Raw genomic sequence first — 18,691 nt, 5'->3', positions numbered from 1 at the left:
TGGTCAGTGAGGCTCAAGTAAGTGCATGGAGAGCACTAGCTACAGTTCTTAATGTCAGCCCCGGGTCTGACAGGAAGTGATGAAATGTCACAGGAGCTGGAGGGTGAAGAAGGTGATGACGAGGTGACAAAATACACCACACAGAATAATGTGATGGTACGTGACAGATCTGTTGGGCTGGTGGAAACTGAACAGCGCAACATATCCACTGCAAGCCAACTTAGCAAAACATGTGCTCTGTTGCCCAGCCAGGACCCAGCAACTGCAGCGAAGGGGTTTTTAGCATGGCAGGCTACACCACTGACCAGGGCAACAATGCTGCAACCCTTCAAGGTGGACACATGCCTTTTACATGATAATATAAGTAAAATGTGTGGAAGGCATGGATTATTGATTTCTAGAACACTGTTAAGATAACATAAAATTGTAGCTCAATATTTTGTATTCAGGGCATATCACACCTTTCAAGAAAAAGAAAAGAAATGGGGTCACGAAAGTCAGTTCCAACCATTTTAATGTCGGCATTTTAAAACGAGACCTACTAATGGCGATACCCAATGTGATATTAATTCGACCAACAAGACAATAAAGATTAACAAGAGTACTAAGCAAGCTGTGTGTTAATCATGTAGAATTACAATAAATAATATATATTTATATATATTTATAAACACACATTTTCTGAAGAATATACAACAAACAACACTCAATGAATGACCAAAGTCCACAGATAAATATAATTACAGCGTAGCCTGTATTATTAAAATGAGTTATTACAACATGGTGAAAGAAATTAAATTGAAATGGCATTTTTTGGTTTGGGGTAGGCAGCTGGACCAAGGGGTTCCCCCAAATATGAAGAAAAGCCAGGCCACCACATCCACTTGCAGATATGCATGACACAGACGTTCTATAGTCCTAAAACCTCCAACATTTACATCATTATACTGAAGTCAGTTGTCCCTCACTCACAGTTCAATTCAAAGCATGAGCCCTTTCTCCTGACTGGTGCACCGACGTCTCATAAAGGAATAGCCTTTTCCAGGGAACAGACTGGACAGAACATCTGTCACTGTAGGGTTTGGGCTCATTCAATTCCTGCAATGTTGGACCAGGCCCGATGACAACTCTCAACACCAGGTGCTGCCCTCTAAAAAGTGCTACCCTCAACTAAGGCAGTGAGTGGGCAGTCCAGTGGGACACATGGGTTCAGAAGGCTGTGAGAGATGGGTACCGCTCTGCCACTAGCCTGTCTGTAGAAGACTGCTATGGCTCTGAAAACACGGCCTGTGGGCTTTGACGTCATAATGCGCCGATGCCTGAAGAACAGGTTTCGGCTTCCTCAGCAGGGTTCAACCACCATGTTAGATTACACGAGTACCCCACTTGGGTCAATCTTCACTTTGAGAAAAAATAAGCTCTTCTTTCCCCTCATTTTTCTAGATGCAAGCAAGAGAAGGACACAGAGTGAGGTGGACAGACAGACAGACAGCTCGCAGCTCACCTCAACATTGCCACTGCTGGCACAGAGGAAGCAGACGACCCGCGGAGCGATCGGCACCGACGTGAGGACGCTAAGGCCTCCGGTGGCCCACACATTCTCCACATCATGGTCCTTCTTGAAATCCACTCTGATTCTGTGCACTCCGTCGCAGGGCGCTTTCTGCGTGGCAGTGCCCCCAGTCGAGGGAGTGCTCAGCAAGTTTAAAGTACTGCTCTCAGGTTTGGTGGCCAGCGGTTTCTCATGCTGGGCAGGAGGACAGGGAGAAATACAAAGGGGTCAGGGATGAATGGGGGGGGGGGGGGGGTGCAACGTGCGTACAGAATATCATTAATTAAAATGTGCTTTGGGAGCAGCCTTACCTTGTCTTTTGGTTTGGATTTAGATGGTGCCAGGACAGTGCGAGAAGTCTGCTTCTTCACGTGTTTCCCTTCAGGCGCTGAGGGCAAAGGTTACAAAAGCCTGACGGTTAGATGGGATCCTGTCTAGAGCAACTCAGTGCTTCAAACTTACTTCAATTATTCCTATCCCCCCCCCGGTATGGATCCTAAACGGTTTCCAAGCCGGTAGACATCCCAACGCCACGCGCAGGGCTCCTACCTGCAGCGCTAATGGCCGTGGCCAAGATCTGCTGCGGCGGCTTCTTCCTGGTCTCCGTGAGCAGGAGCCCCTGTGAGGGCTGCTGCAAGGGCTGCTGGGATTGGGGTGGGGAGGACACACACTGGGACGAGGAGGACGAGGAAGATGGGGGGGCGGGCTGCGGTGGTTTGCGCTCCTTCCTACTGGCCGACCCAGTGGACGTGTTTGCGGGCGGAGCGGAGTCTTGCCCAGGGACGAGGACACAACCAGGGGCTTCTGGGAGCTGGTCGTTTGCGAGGGTGGGGTCTTCCGACGGAAGGGTCTGTGGCAGCAGCTGTTTTTGTTTCTCCTCGACTGTCCTCGGGGGTGGCGTTTCGCTCTTTTTGCGAGGGGGCTCCTCCTTCAAAGGGGGCGGGCTCGGTTTGACACTGGACTCCGAGCTTGTTGGACCCTTGTTCTTCTTTTTGTCTTTCTTGCCTATAAAAGTCAGTGGTAAACCGGTGTGAATGACCAAAGCATCTCAGGTATTATGGCAGAGACTATACACAAAAAGCCACTGACCTTTCGCCGTCTTCTGGAGAAACATCTTGGACGGCATCCACTGCAAGTTCTGACACTTTCGGACCCTGCGACAAAGTACAGAAAACACAGAGGATCACACACCAAAACACTGAGGGAGTTTGAAGAGCTCCAAGACTGGGAGGACGTCCTGCTCACTTGCAGCACTGCTTCTTGATATTGCGGCCTCCAAACTTGGGCTTGTCCAGGCAGTTGGTGCAGACGCCGCAGTCCTCAGGGACCTGGCAGCCGGGACACTGCCCGCAGCGCCGCGACCGCCGGCCCTTCCTGGGTGCTGTCCCTCCCTCCTGAATGGTCTTGGTGTGCCTGGCAACCGGCTTGATGGGCGGGGACTGGGGCTCCGCCTCTTCCGAGCCCGCTACCGATGATTTGTCTGAGACAGAGAGGTAAGCATTCACAGCGCGTCATGGCGAGTACTCACAAGGCTTAAGAAACTGTCTCCGGAGAGAATATTCTGTTAACAAATAATGTTGGAGGAAGCATCCGACGCTTTCATTTCAGGCCATACGTGTGTGTGTGTGTGTGTGTGTTTGGGGGGGGGGGGGGGGGGGTTGACTTGACTCACCATCGTTCCCCATGGAAGACAGAATCTTTTCTCTTTCCTCCCACGGCAAGGCACTGAGAGTGGGCATGTCGTCTGGGAACACGGCACGGTTGCGGCCCAGGGCCACGGCGGCGCGGCGACAAACGTGTTTGATGCGTGGCCCGCGGACCGACGTCTCTGACGAGTCACTCTCTTGGCTCTGCTGAAGCGAAACACCATTCAATTCAACACAGCAGAACAGGACTTTGAATCAAAGTGCTCAAATGGAAGTGAAAGTAACGTAACGAAACAAACTCGCTATAAAAATCTGAATGAAAGGACTACTTTGTAACAGGGTTCTCCAGATACCACTACCACAGTGGCATCTTGACAAAAACATGTAAATCACATGTTTACTTTCCAACTTATAGCAAGGACTGTTCATACATAGAAGTTTTTTTTCCCCCCCAAACTATTGTCCGCTTCAGCAAAGATGGGTCTGTGTCAAGTTATTTCTGTGGAAAATCGATTATCACGATAATGCAGTACTGGTACTGTGACAGTAATGTAAACCGTCATTCTGCTGGACAGTATAAACATATAAACATGTATATAAACATGTATTTGATGTGTTTCTATGAAAGACAATGCTTCAACAGTATTTCTGCCCTCCTGTCGGCATTGTCTGGCAGAGAGGCAGCGAGGCAGAATTCCCCTTTTCAGGGACTCTCATGCTATCAAGTTTCAGTCTTTGTTCAAACACCCCGAATGCTATTTATGCACCAAAAAAAAAACTCCTGTCAAATGACTTTCTTCTGGTTGTGATAATACAGCGATGAGAGAGACCAAAACCTTCCTGTGGTAAAGATCAACAGAGCTGAGGGGGTGAGGGAAAGACAAGGGAGAAGAGGCCCACCAACCTGAACTTTAGGCTGGTCCGGAGACTTGAGTGACTTGCTCTTCTCAATCTTGAACAGCTGTGCTTTGGCCTTCTTCAGCAGGCCCACCACTCGCTTGTCAGCCACGGGCTGCTTCTCGGCTTGTGCCAGCATGGAGCCCAGGGACGGGGCCGCTGGGGCCTGCCTGTTGCCCGTCTGCCCCGACGGAACGCCCGTCTGTGGAGCGGCGGCACTCGTCTTCTCCTTCTCCGCGAGCTCAGCCTCTGATCCCCTCTCCAAGGGCCGGCCCTTTTTGGACAGACGGCTCTTGGTCAGGATTGGGGACGTAGAAGACTGAACTGAAGGCCTGTCAGCAGGAGCATTTTCGGCGCCCGAGTCCACCGACACAGACTTCTTCCTCCCGGGTGTCTTTTTAGGAGCGAGAGAGGCCAGAGCCTCCTCACCGTCCCTCCTCTCCACAGCAAACAGGCTGGGGGTCGTATTGGGAGACGCGTCCGGAGTGGACACCTTCCCCCTCCTCTCCCAATCCTTCCGCCCTTCCCTTTTGTTCTCCTTCTCACGCTCTCTGCTTTTCTCCGTCTCCCGTTCTTTTTCCTTGATGGGAGCGGGGTCCTGGGAAGCAGGGGCCATCCTATCCCTCCCAGCTTTCCCGGCACTACGGCCAGGCTCCTGGGGGCTGGAAGCCAACAGAGGGAAGCGTTGGGAAGAGGAGGACGAGGAGGCGGAGCTGCCACCCACGTTCCCGGCCGCCCTGCGTCCGTCGGGGGAAGGCCCGTGGGTGGGGAGCCCAAGGGCGCCGGGTGTGAAGGTGCTGAAAGGAGCGGGAGTTAAGGCACTAGTGGACAGAGAGCTGACCGACACCCCAGGCAGAGAGCTGGACGAGTTACTGGTGCTGCTGGCGGAGGCCGAGCCCGTCGGGACAGGTGCTTCAGAGGAGCCTTTCCCCTGAGGCACGCCTGGCTGGCTGCTCCGTGTGGTCATGGAGTGCGAGGGGGAGCGGGGATGACCGCGCAGAGGCCCCGGCGTGCGCCTCCTCCTGCGCCTCAGTGACCGGCCCGACTTCGGGGAGGACTGGAGGGGCGACAGCGAGCCCGGGCTACTGCCTGACGAGGACTGCAGTGTGACCGACTCGAAGATGCGCGAGTGCGCCTCGCTGGGAGTGAAGCGCGGGGCGCGCAGCAGGGGGCTTCGCTTCTGCAGGGGCGTCTCAAAGCGGGAAGAGTGGTGCTGCGGGTGGTGGTGATGGAGTGGCGAGAACAGACAAGTACCTGCCCCCGACCCGCCGCCCCCGCCGCCTGCCGCGGGGTAACCCGCCGGGGCGACCCCTCCAGCTCCATGGGGCATTAAGCCCACGTCTTGGGCCGTGAGAGGCGGAGGGCGGAAGTTGTCGAAGACGGGCTTGCGGATGAGGCCCTCCTTGGCGTACTTGGCGGAGGAGAAGTATTGCTGCTCGGTGCGTGACAGAGACGTCCAGCGGAAGGTGGGCTCTCTCAGGATGGACCGGCGCTTGTCCGGCACGTTTGACAGCACCGGCGACGGGCCCTGCAGGAACGGGGTGATCGTGTGGGGCAGGATCCAGGGGGAGTGGCCGTGATGCTCCCCGGTGTTGGAGCCCGACTGGGCCTGTTGTGGGGGGCTGAGGAGCGGGGGAGGCGGAGGGGAGGAGGACGAGGAGGCGGTGGAGGAGGCCTGTTGAGATCCAGCCAGGGTGGAGTTTGACATTAGCACTCCCGTGGCCGGGCTGATGATGGCCTTCTTCCCTCCGGCGGCCAGGCCTCCTCGGCCCCTGACCCCCAGACCGCCCCTTCTCATGCCCTGCCCCCTCCGACCTCCACGCCCTCTCTTCATTAGCACCACGTGCTCTGGCTCTGTCTCCGACAGCGGTGACGGGGGCCTGGAAGAGTACAGCATGCCCCCCTCCCTGTCTCCCTGAGAGGAGGGGGAGTGGTCGCGCTCGTCGTCACGCTCGTCCTCGGGCTCCGACAGGGCCTGCGTGCCCTCCGAAGCCTGGGAGTCGCAGGACGAGTCGTCCAGGCTGGGGCTACTGGAGCGGGAGGACTCGCCCGACGAGAGCTGCGAGGAGTGCTGGGACACGGCGCTGGAGCCACACGAGGCAGCGCTGCTGCTGAAGCGGCCGTTGCTAGCGCGGTTGTTGCTGAGAAGGCTGGCCGACGTGGCCGTGGCGCCCCCGGGGGTGACGGGGGCCGGGGGCGGCGGCGGCGGCAGGGCGTCGGCCGAAGCCGCGGCAGTAGCTGAGACAGCGGCTGTGGATGCCCGCATGGGGGAGGAGGCTGCCGAGGCAGGCTGGGTGGCTGCAGGAGCAGGCGGGGGGGTGTCCAACCGCGCCATCTTCATGTGAGGGGGCGGGGCGCCGAAGCTGCCCTCATCCTCGATGAAGCGCTTGGGGGTTTTGATGATGCGCAGTGAGACGGTGCTGACCACAGGCATTATGAACTGCCTGATGTTCTTCAGCTGTGTCCTCCGTCTCCTCCGGATGCCCGCCTCCACACCCACCGCCCCCGGGCCACCGATGGCCACCGCCTCCTTCTCCAGCAGTTTCTTTTTCTGAGCCCCTTTCTTGGCGCGCTGCAGCAGCTGCTTGGCGATTGCCGCGTCGGTGCGCTTCGAGGGCGGGACGATCCGCACGGGCTTGACGTGGCGAGGGCTGGTTCTCAGGCCCAGCGGCCTTCCCAGCTTGGAGGGAGAGGCCGAGGCAGGGGGCGTGGAGGGCGGCGAGGCACCGTGCACGTCGGGGCCGACGTCCTCCTCAGACGCCCTGAGCTCAGACCTCTGTTGAGGAGAACGGGGGCCCGTGTCCCTCTCCCGACGGGCCCTGAAAGCCTTCTGTTTGGTTTCCTCGGAGACGGAAGCTTGGGCGGCGGCGGCCTGGGCTTTGAGGCGCTCGGCCGACGGAGGCCTTCCTCTCCTGCGTCGGGGCACGCCAGGTACCGGAGCATTCTTCCTGGCGATGGCCTTGAGCCGCGACTTGAGCGGGCCAAGCTTGACCTCACGTAGCCGCTTCAGTTTGGTTACCTTGGACTCGCGGCCGGCTCTGGGAAGCTTGACGTCTGCTTCCTGCTGCTGCACAGAGCCCAGGGGCGTTCTCTTGGAGCCCTTCCTCTCGGTCTCCTCCTCGGCCATGTCCTTGCGGTGAGCAGCTGTGGGGCAGAGCTCCGGCCCCACCTGCTCGCTGTCATTGTCGTTGGCTGCATGACTACCGGGCTGCCAACTCTTCTGGGTGCCAGAGGCTGGAGGACGTCCCCTCCTCTTCTCTCCGGAGCCAGGCGGCCTCCCAGGTAGCCGCTTTGCCTTCTCCACAGGCCGTACCAGGCCCTCGGGTTTCCCATGAGCAGGAGAGAAGGACGAGGGTGGGGTGCCGGTGGCCCCTCTCTGTGCAGTCAGGGCCCGCGGGGGTCGACCTCTGGGCTTCTTCTGTGGTGTGGGATAAACTGGGACCAACACAATGGGTTTAATTATGTGGGGCTTAGCAAAATAAAACAAAGGCCACTTAGTCTTTACCAAAATCAAAACTCACCTTCCAATGTCCTTGGAGGACTCTGTATTCTCCTGTGCTCTGTGGCTGTACCAAACCCTCCAAATGTTTCTTCCTATGGAGGGGATAGAAACATCATTTTTGGGGAGATATACGTAAAGATTCAAAGTTCAAAGAGTCTGTGGCTTATGGTGGTCCGGCAGCTAAATTGCTGCCTTCGGTGCAAATGCACTGCTGCAGCACGAGTTCAAATCCAGCCCACTGCTCTGCCACATAAAACGTTAAAATATATTCTAAACATTCAGCAATGCCAGTGTCTAGGGCCATCTCAGCACTTGAGTCATCTGAGAACTGAAATCTTTTTAACTAACGCCCAATCTCACTTTGGCCTGGCTACTGACTCACTCCTCTCAGGTTCTAGAGCTTCCCTTCCTGTACGCTTTCCTGATTAGATGCAGTAAGCTGCTGGAGGCTCAGTCAGAAAGTTAAGCAGTCTCAATTTGAAACTGAGTAACAGACAGCGCTGCCAAAATTACAAGTAAGCCACGCCTTTTCAGCCCAAACCATAATTCAGTCAATGAAGCCATTTCCTGTTTTAGGTGAATGCTACTAATTAGTTATGCTCAGGTCATGCTTAGACCAAAAACAAATATTCCACCAACTTTTGTAAGTCTCTGTGGAGAACAGTATCTGCTAAATTACTTAAATGTGAATGGTAAAAGCTAAGACAAGCAGCTAATCACAAAGTTGATTATTAGTTGAAAAATTGCTAGAAATTAACCCATGGGATTGGTAAAAACAACATAAATTTAGCCTATGATAGTCACCGACAGTCATGAGGCTGCGTAAATCAAATTCAACCAACGGTTGAGCATGACATTAGTCTCTTTCTTTCCATGACGTGGTGTCCCATCAAGCACAGCAAATGCATCCTTAGTTGCTAGGCTGCCTGACATCAGTGGTGATGTCACCTACTCAGTCAGGTCTTCTAATGTGACAGAGGATGACAGGACTATTCAGCTTCTGAAATAACGCACTAGGTTAGAGATTTACTCCACTTTGCTCAAAACACTTCACTGTCAATGACAGTCCCAGCTTTCCGGAGGAAGCCCGTGTAGACATCAGAAGGCTGTGTCACTACAACAATCCAGCCAGTGTATGTACAAAATGCCTAATAGTGAGTTCAACAGAATCCAATGGCGATGTCAGTGGACTTGGATGGAAACCTTTTCCAGGTACAATGCAATCCTTTTGACCAGACTCTGTACAATATATACAGTCATGGGAAAAATAGTCAACAACATTGGCATAAAAACATTTGAATCCATTTATTTTGTACATTTATGTCTATGTCTCCATTACCATAAAGTGGGGATAACTTACACATCCTCTGTAGGGTTCTTCTAATACAGTTGTGCTCAGAAGTTTGCATAGCCTGGCAGAAATTGTGAAATTATGGCACTGATGTTGAACATATGACTGATCATGCAGAAAACTTTTATTGATGGATAGTGATCATATGTAGCCATTTATCTTCACAGGGTTGTTTGGCTCCTTTTTAAATCATAATGATAACAGAAATCCCCCAAATGGCCCTGAGCAAAAGTTTACATACCCTTGAATGTTTAGCCTTGAGCAGGCTAGACATTGGGCCATGGGGAGCAGACAGCAGAACTGTCAAAAGACCTGCGTAACTAGGAATGGAACTTTATAAAGATGGAAAAGGATATAAAAAGTTATCCAAAGCCTTGCAAATGCCAGTCAGTACTGTTCAATCACAAAATTCAGGGATCTCCTGATACCAAGCCAAGGTCAGGTAGACCAAGAAAGATTTCAGCCAAAACTGCTAGAGGAATTGTTTGGGATACAAAGAAAAACCCAAAGGTAACCTCAGGAGAAATACAGGCTGCTCTGGAAAAAGACGATGTGGTTGTTTCAGGAGCACAATATGACGATACTTGAAAAAAAATGAGCTGCACGGTCGAGGTGCCAGAAAGAAGCCTTTACTGTGCCAATGCCACAAAAAAGCCTGGTTACAATATGCCCGACACGCCTCACAGCATCTGGCACACTATAACTTGGAGTGACGAGACCAAAAGAGCTTTATGGTCACAACCATAAGCGCTATGTTTGGAGAGGGGTCAACAAGGCCTATAGTGAACAGAATACCATCCCCTCTGTGAAGCATGCTTGTGGCTCACTGATGTTTTGAGGGTGTGTGACAAGATGGCAAGATGAATGCATCATGTTATCAGAAAATACTGGCAGATAATTTGCATTATTCTGCACGAAAGCTGCGCATGGGACGCTCTTGGACTTTCCAGCACGACAGTGACCCTAAGCTCAAGGCCAAGTTGACCCTCCAGTGGTTCCAGCTGAAAAAGGTGAAGGTTCTGGATTGGCCATCACAGTCTCCTCACCTTAATATCATCGAGCCACTCTGGGGAGATCTCAAACGTGCGGTTCATGCAAGACGACCAAAGACTTTGCATGACCTGGAGGCATTTTGCCAAGATGAATGGGCAGCTATATGTAAGAATTCAGAGCCTCATAGACAACTATTACAAAAGACTGCAAGCTGCCATTGATGCTAAAGGGGGCAATACACAGTATTAAGAACTAAGGGTATGGATACTTTTAAACAGGGATCAGTAAAAAAAAATATTTGTTGCCATGTTTTGTTTTATGATTGTGTCATTCTGTTATAACCTACAGTTAAGTATAAATCCCATAAGAAATTAAATATGTTTTGCCTGCTCACTCATGTTTTCTTTACAAATATTACCAATTCTCCAAGGGAGTTGGAATCTTTTGAGCACAACTGTATAAACATTTAAATGTTCGTTTGTGCTTTAGAAGTCATTTCTGTGAGGCAATTTCTCAGATTTTGTGTGAAAATATTACATCCATGATGCCCATCGTTGTCCTAATTCAAGATCCGTGCTCAATTCAGCTACAGCTTTTTGACAGATGGCCTCACACTCTCAAGAATTATCCGGTACAATACGGAATTCACGGTTGACTCAACACTGGCGAGTCAGCCAAGCCTTGAAGCAGCAAGGCCCCATGCTTTATGGTTGGTATGAGTCTCCCCTGTTCAAAGGCAGTGTTTGGTTTTCAGGCATTGCTGCCAAACAACTCCACCGTCGACTCATCTGTCCAGACCACATAGTTCCAGGGTTTACGGTCTTCACCCAGGTGCTGTCTGCCAAATATGAGTCATGTCTTGATATTCTTTTTTGAGAGCAGAGGCAATTTCCTTCATGAACACCCATGTAGGCCGAGTGTCTTTCTGACTGTTGTCTCATGCACTTCAACATTAATTTTGCAAGAGAGGCCTAGATATCTCTTATTAATGTGACCCCTGGTTCCTAGACTCATCAACAATGGTTCTTGTGAAGGCCTCAGATAGGTCTTCTGATCTTGGCATAAAGTGTTACCACACACCATATTTTAGTTTAGTTTCTCAACTTTCTGGAAGGCTGGACTGCCCAGATTTTCTGATCAATTGCATCTGTTGTGGTTTACTTGATTCTAGTTCTAGATATTTTCTGATGTTATTTTCAATCACATAAAATTGTAAAGGTAGGGGTGTGTTAATTTTTTTGTATAAGCAAATTGCATTTATTTTATTTTAATGTCACAGATGGTTTCAAAGTGTAATTTACGTTGTGTGATTTGTTAAATTGGATTACCTTAATCAATGAATGTGGTAAAAATGTTGCTCAAATATTCCTGTGTCCAAATATGTAAAAAATGTAATGGGGTACCATGTTTCGGACAGAGCAACACATACATTTCCATACTAGCGCCAATGGGAATCAAACACACAACTCTGGCATTGCAAGATCCATGCTCTTACCACACTTGGTAAAGCAGGTCCAGTTAGCACAGTAGGGAGTGAATTTGATTCCTATAGAGGGGCCACAAAAACAACTCAACAAAAGCCCCTCAAAATTCTATAACATTTTGTAAAATTATGACATCTGCGAACCAAAAAAAAACTCTGCACTCTGATATACCTCACACTTTCATAAAGTCAACACTTCCTTTGCATCTTGAAAATGTCATCACACGGATGCACTAGACTCCAGTGGGGAAGGCCAGCATGTGAAGCCTAGCCTCTGGCGGGGGGACACTATGTGGAGCCTAGTCTCCGGCAGGGCGGACAGTACGTGGAGCCTAGTCTCCGGCAGGGCGGACAGTACGTGGAGCCTAGTCTCCGGCAGGGCGGACAGTACGTGGAGCCTAGTCTCCGGCAGGGCGGACAGTACGTGAAGCCTAGTCTCCGGCAGGGGGACAGTATGTGTAAACTGTAGCTGTGACAGTGTTACTCAACAACACTGTGATGGCACTAGGGATGTTTTATATCAGCATATAAAATGTGTCACACAGATCTGGGAAGTGGCCTTGGATTGATTCAACTAAAGACCTGCTCTGCTCCCTCAGAACTGGATAGAAAGGCAACATCACTTGGGTTCCACTAGAACCCCACATTTGTCAAACACAGCAGGGCCACAGGGTGAGGGTGTAACTGTAATTATAGATAGAAACAGGAGGCAGACAGACGGAATCCATGTCCTCCAAGAGCAGGGTGGCGCTCCGCTCCTCAAAAAGCCTGTGAAATTAACAGTACGTTTTATTGTGTATTTCTACGGTGGGCCTGACTAAAACTAGCCACAGTCCACAGAGCCTCCTCAGACAGATGATCCGGCGAGGCTGAAGGGATGATTAATATCGCAGACTTCCTTTGGCAGTCTTTTGTGTTGCTCCTCGTGCCGGAGGGGCGGGGGTGTGTCACTTCATAATCTTTATTTATAGCAGCATGTGGGTCTGCCGTTGAAGTCCCTTCGGCCCCGTTCGCAGAGCAGCTGCTGTCTAGCAGGGCACACACCAGCAGCCTTGACTACAAACTCAAAACCAACTGCCAACTTTACAGTCATTTAGCACTTTAAGAGAATATTAGCCATTGTACCGTCAGGACTCCAGCAAGCCATCTGGGTTAGCACACTGACCATTAATAGCGACCAGGCAACTCTTCTCGTGCTGCTTGATGTGTTGGCTGCCGGGTGCTAAGGGGCCGGAACGGAACGAGCAGTTCAGAGTTGCTGTGACAAACGTGAGTAGATCGATGAGGTCACGGCTCTGCCTCCCAGAGACTCGCACAGGCTCCTCCCCCTGCACGTGAATCACACCGCAAGATGTAAACAACAGAGCTAAAACACAGGAGGAAAGGGGGATGGGCAGAAGAGGAGGGTGTGTGTGTGTGTATGTGTGTGTGTGTGTGGGGGGGGGGGGGGGGGGGTTGACCACATGGGACATCAACTGGGCCTGTGTGTGCGCGCACGCGCGTCTTCAAGTAAAGGGCAAGGATGAAAAGGGGCTGGGGTTGAACACGCTCACACAGAAGCAAACCATATCCAAATCTAAACAAACCTCCCACACACTACAAGCCTCACACTCACTGTGCAGCAAGCCACTGCCTCGAGATGCACACACTTACCCCACGCCCACGGGCAGGAAGAGAAGAGCAGCATGTACAACGCAATAAGGAGCTTATAAGCATACATGGAGCCACCTGCTTTGATAGCATTAAACCGAGTTAGCAGTAAGCGAGAGGCACACAAAGTGGGAAGGCTTTCATGATTATTCCTGTGCTTCAAGGGGAAAGGTGGACAAGGAAATTGTGTGTTGTGGATTCACAGACCATATTCGCCTTGTTTTGTCCATTCACGTCCTTCATGCGGCACCATACATTGCTTCTTGCCGTTGCATGGTGTTAAACTGGGCACAAGACTAATCTTTCCTCACAGATAGATGACGGCAGAGCAACAGATCAGATTAATTTGCAGAAATGCTAACGCTCCTGGCTGCCATCTGGGCCTGTCCCCTGCAAGCACACAAGCATTGGGGCGGATGTAAAAGTGCTTTGAGGTACTTGGCTGTGCATCGCTATGTGGGTGTGTTTCAGTGAAGCAAAGCCCAGTATGACTGTTCATTAAATCGGACGATTACCTACAGAAACGTAGGGATGATGAGGCATGCGTTAGAATGCAAGCACTCTCTTCGTTGCTTGATGACAAGCGCAAGCACATGTCATTGCTGTAACCCCTCATCCCCAACTCTCCAAATCATGTGTTGCAACTGATCATTAACTCTCTGTCCTGTAATATTTGATAGCAGGAGTATTCAGCTACCAAACTTTCAGTGAAACCAAATGCCCAAGGAACCATGTCCCCTTTAATTACCAGCTGATAGATTAAGTGTAAACTTGGACGTTTAAATAATTCCATGCTCCGTGATTATCTTAAGATATGAGCCACTCTCACATCCCTGTAAGGTCAAATCACTACTAACCTAAACAACCAGTGTTTAGAAATATATTTAGATAAGATTTTACAAATGGCAGTCAAGATTAAATTGTCCCATTCATTCTTACAATGCAACTGTATTACTCAATGTGGGCTAAATCTCTGGTTTGCTGTCTAAACCCTGAACATAGTAATTTAGAGCAGACGTATCTCTAAAACCACACTGATACATCTCTGAGCAGCCAACTGAAGGGATAGCAGATTCATTCTGATTTACTATGGACAGTCTGTTTACACTCCCTAGAATTACAATGGGCAATGACACCACTCTGTACTGTATGGCCTTCTGGTGAAAAATTCCTACTAAAAGGCCACTGAGGAATTCCTGTTAGATTGCTCTGATCAATGACTGCAATGAGTCAGGGAAGAAATGTTAAGAACTCAAGTTATGAAAGGAGACATTCTGAGTGGCCACCAAAAGGTTGATATTATTTTCTTTTGAGTGCCGAAAGACTGGATAAAAGAATAAATAGAAAAATGTCCCAAACATACCTATCACCTTCATCTAGATACAGATGTGATGGCTTGTGTCCCCAACACCTCACAGCCTTATTGGCACAGAGAGACAACTTTCAAAAAACAAAAGCCTGGGCTGCGAGATGCAATGGGACCTGAAGTCTGGGAGACTCCCGCCCTCCCCTTCAGGTCTTACCACCTTTGTGGGGTCTCCAGGTCCCCACATCGATGTGGATCACACACACCCTAGCAGCCTTTTTCTCACCGCTCTGAAAGCAGAGGTGAAAACCCTTTGGCCGCCTGTTAAACCAGGATAAAGCAGTGGATGGGAGGGCCTGTGACTAATTCTCCTCCCAGCGTAGTCCCAGGGGGAGGAGGCTTCGCTCTTCACCCTTTGATATCCGTGTCTGTGCTCTTTCAGCCGTCTGCACTTCATGACAGCTGGAATAAAAGCAGACAAAGCTTCCTGCCTGGATCCACACGCTTTCCCTGGGACAGGAGCTCCACCATATAAATAGGGCAAACACCTGCTGGACCCCTTCCACCCAAACAAACAATTTAGCAAAAACCAGTGGGGCAAAGCATTTGGTTTGATAACATCTTTTCAGCTGTAAGGGATTGAGGTTGGTCTTAATCGGAATGGAGAAAGGCATTAAATTCTAAGCAAGACAAAAAGAAAAACCTAAATGTCAGAACTTTTTAACTGGCCAAAAGAAATGTCCCTAAATGACAAGATGGTTTAATTTATGCAACCTTAACTGTCAAACATAATTTGGCTGGATGAATGAAATAAATGTGTTAAAAAAAACAATTAAATTGCCTACAAATGTGTCCATTTGAACAACAACAGTCTACAAGCTCTCTATTGAGGGAACCCCAAAAGGCTTGGCTAATCTATTCTAAAGTGGCAGCTGTCAGAAGAAAAGTTGTGCTCCGACTGTGTGGCTGAAGTGGATTTGGGTCTGCCTGGAAGGAGGGGCTCAGTGTCCGGCTGCTCTGTGAGCTCAGCAGGCTACGATGAGCCAGAACAATCCTGCCCAGGCGCAACATCCACCCTGAATGAAATCACAATGCTGTGTTCGCAACTTCCACGAGCGGCAAGTTTCACTGGGATTTTGACCGTCTGCCCTAACACAGTGGATTTTGCGTTTTTCCCCTCTTTGTGTGGGTGTTGGGGTAGAGGGAGGGGGACAGGCTGATCCCCTTTCCTTGAAGTGTTGGCCCGGACTGCAAGACAAATGTTCAAAGCATTTGTCAACATTGAAGTAGAATCCATTACATTCCAGCTAATCTACTTGTGGTGGAAGACGTCTACGCAGACAAGAATTAATCAGTTACTGCGCACATTCTGAATAGAGCTTATAATTGTTTTATGGCAGTGAGAGTCTGGAGAAGGAAAATGACTAATGCCTAGAACACTAAAAATATGATCTAAACATAAAACCCGAATTACATATATAAGTGATCTAAATGTCCACTTAGTGTGTTGCATTTATCCAATTATATAAAAAAAGAACGTCTCAAAAGAGTTAACCACCAATTCTACAACAACACTGGGTCTACTCCCACTGCATTGAACGCGTGTTCATCTTGAGCAAAGGAAGATGGTAGTTCGCTAAATCTGAACACACCCCCACATCACAAGGTCCGTCTTTTTTAAAAGGCTGGTTGTTATTGTAGCTCGCGAGGTCTCTGTCAGTCCTAGAACTATGGAATTTGGAGCGGCACAAACATATATGATACTGGCGAATTATCCAAAGCACCCCCCTAAAAAATATTGCTCGCATAATACAGGTCATCTGCCATGTCCTCAATTCCGACATTATTTTGTTACTACGCACTGTGTAAAGAGGGCAAAAAACATGTCCACCTCCCATTTTCTAATGCATCAGCAATCGCTAGCTACCGTGGCGTAGTGCGTAGCATGATAAGAGGTTCATGAGCTAGCTAGCTAAACACTACATGTACTAGCTAGCTACAACAAAGCTAAATCCTAACCGTAGCAATCTAAACAGGACAATTCGTGTATGGTTTATCTTGCCAAACCGACCACTCGAAAACGTTATCTATAGCCTCTACTTGATAACTTTAGATACGTGTATCAAAGCAGAAAGACCAATAGTAGCTAAGTATCTGGCGAATAATTTAGCCAATGTAAATAGCCTTGGTCGAAGGTTAGCCAACATTAGCACTGACATCTCGCAACATGGCATGTTAGCGTTCATGGTCGGTTAGCTTCTGTAACTCCTGAAAATGTGTTTAATCAGAAGCTAGTGCTTGCAAAAAAAAGTAGATTTACAAAGTCAGTAAGACAATCCAAAAGGTGCATTACGTATAAATAATGTTATCCAAACAGCTGCTTTAGCAAAATAAGCAGAAAAACAATAAGACAGGTTCCTTGTCCTCCCCAAGTTGACATGTTTTGTTTTCAAACAAGACAGGAGCCTTGCCCGCTATCCGGGAGGTCCCATGTTACAGCGATAATGATGCAAAACTAGCATCAAGCAAGTAAGCTGGCTAGCAAGGCAGTAAGATTGGTTATGTGCAGCCTGTTATAGAAAACCCAATGCCCAAGGTTCTGAACTAGGAATATGTGAGAGTTGATAACGAGACGAGACCAGCTGGAAACAAGATACGGACTGTACTGTACATCTTTACCACTACACAACCAAACTAAATTTACCCATCTCCCATATGATCCATTTTCGCCTTGGTGGGAAAAATTGACAACTACCCCAGACAAACTATTCATGTTTTTATGAAATTGTGGCTACAAAGTCACCAGGCAACGTACGAACTATTCACAACACCAGTACAGTACCGTCAGTTGGTGCTACTCTGTTTAACCTAATCTAGCTTCTTAAGACTTTGTTGTGTAGAGTATTAGTGGGATGTGTACTGTACTGTTGTTAGTTACGGTATTGTTCGTAGGTAACTTCGCATGGATTTAAGTTTATTGATGGGCTTGATACACAGTGAACAGATAAAGGCCAGACAACATAAAGTTAGCAAGCTAGCTACCTGGCTATTAAAAGTTAGGTCACTCTTAACAACGAATACGGAGGCAGCATCCAACTCATTGATACTCAATACCTTTGGTAGTGTGTGTATGAACTTAACAGTACCTTCCTCCTTGCAGCCATATAACGTTTGCAAGCTAACAACCAAACACAATCAAGCTGGTCTTCCCTTACCTCCCCGCTGCTTGAACCACTCGTCTCCCCCAAAACATCCCGAAATGTCTGCAGGTTGCAACCGATAACAGAGGAGACCTGTAACGCAGCATCAAAGCCGGGCCCGAGCCCAGTCGTGTTCGGGTGTGTCCCCGTGCCACTTCGGATGGAGGCTGTGACCCGGATTCGGCCCGCTCTCCTCCCGGTACCTAAGTTGCTGCTCCCTCCGGGCCGAGCGGGGAACCGCCACCGACAGCTGTGCGCCATTTTACACTCTGCCTGCCTGTCCTAAGATCATAGAGCTCAGTGGGTTAGCCCTTAACCAGTATTTTACATAAACCACCGCCACCCTTTACGAAGAAATACACCCGTATCCATGTTGCGGGGTGGAAGTAAAGAGGCCCCGGAGATGTATTTCTTCAATGTTCATAGTCTTACTGCTTATAGCCAGATCATAGCTAAACAGGTTCCAGGGCCTTGCCCGGGAAAATACTTAACGGTCGTTAGCTACTGATGCTTGAGACATCTTTTAATCTAGCCCACGAAATGTGCGTTCGGACCGCCAGGGTCGCGTTGACAACTTGCCACGCAGAGCGAAGCTAACTGCGGGCATCTATGCTACTAGTTAAATAGTTTATCATCTGGACAAATAACTTACTTTTTATATAGATTTTTATTGTGCCTTAATTGTTACAACCTTAATTATTGACCAATAGCACTTGTTTTCGTTTAATCCCAGAAGAGAGATTGGAAACTATCTAAAAAGCGATATCATACCATCTTAGTTTTTGGTCAACACCTTTAGGTTAGCCATAGTTTGTTGATTGTTGATTCACCGTTGATTATTGTTGTTGCTTGAATTATGATCTATTGTGAATTATTGTTATTTCACTTATTCTTTGGCAGTATGTGTTATGTCATGCCACTAAATTTGACTGTTAAAACAAACAATTAACATGGCCTGCCAACTGCTTTCGTTTATTATGTTCAGGTCAAACTGGCAATATAGTTAAAACTATATCCTACGTTATTTAAAATATATAATATAATTTGAAATAAATAGTATATTTTAAGTATACTAAAATGCTATTTCCAATCATGTATTATACGTATACGA

At 49.1% G+C, this 18,691-nt stretch overlaps 1 protein-coding gene across 5 annotated transcripts in view; it reads right to left on the bottom strand.

The window, feature by feature from the left end:
• kmt2a (lysine (K)-specific methyltransferase 2A) overlaps positions 1 to 17,861 on the bottom strand; it is a 35,442-nt gene extending 17,581 nt beyond the window's left edge. For 2 of the 5 annotated variants that reach the window (XM_010871956.5, XM_020046854.3), the window contains exons 1-9: positions 17,596 to 17,861; positions 7,617 to 7,689; positions 4,103 to 7,530; positions 3,225 to 3,405; positions 2,798 to 3,032; positions 2,642 to 2,706; positions 2,102 to 2,557; positions 1,864 to 1,940; positions 1,505 to 1,747 (exon numbers count right to left, since the gene is read on the bottom strand). In XM_010871956.5, coding sequence (XP_010870258.2) covers positions 1,505 to 1,747; positions 1,864 to 1,940; positions 2,102 to 2,557; positions 2,642 to 2,706; positions 2,798 to 3,032; positions 3,225 to 3,405; positions 4,103 to 7,530; positions 7,617 to 7,689; positions 17,596 to 17,841 — 5,004 coding nt within the window. In that variant the 5' untranslated portion in view covers positions 17,842 to 17,861. Of the gene's footprint in view, positions 1 to 1,504; positions 1,748 to 1,863; positions 1,941 to 2,101; positions 2,558 to 2,641; positions 2,707 to 2,797; positions 3,033 to 3,224; positions 3,406 to 4,102; positions 7,531 to 7,616; positions 7,690 to 12,589; positions 12,753 to 17,595 lie in introns of all 5 variants that reach the window. The other 3 variants (XM_020046848.3, XM_020046861.3, XM_034292813.1) reach the window with 2 other exon arrangements.
• Positions 17,862 to 18,691: the final 830 nt, after the last annotated feature.

Source organism: Esox lucius, chromosome 1 (genome assembly GCF_011004845.1).
Source record: "Esox lucius isolate fEsoLuc1 chromosome 1, fEsoLuc1.pri, whole genome shotgun sequence".
Classification (NCBI taxonomy): Eukaryota; Metazoa; Chordata; class Actinopteri; order Esociformes; family Esocidae; genus Esox; species Esox lucius.
Note: the sequence above shows the minus strand (reverse complement) of the source record. Positions and strands in the feature narration are given on the sequence as shown.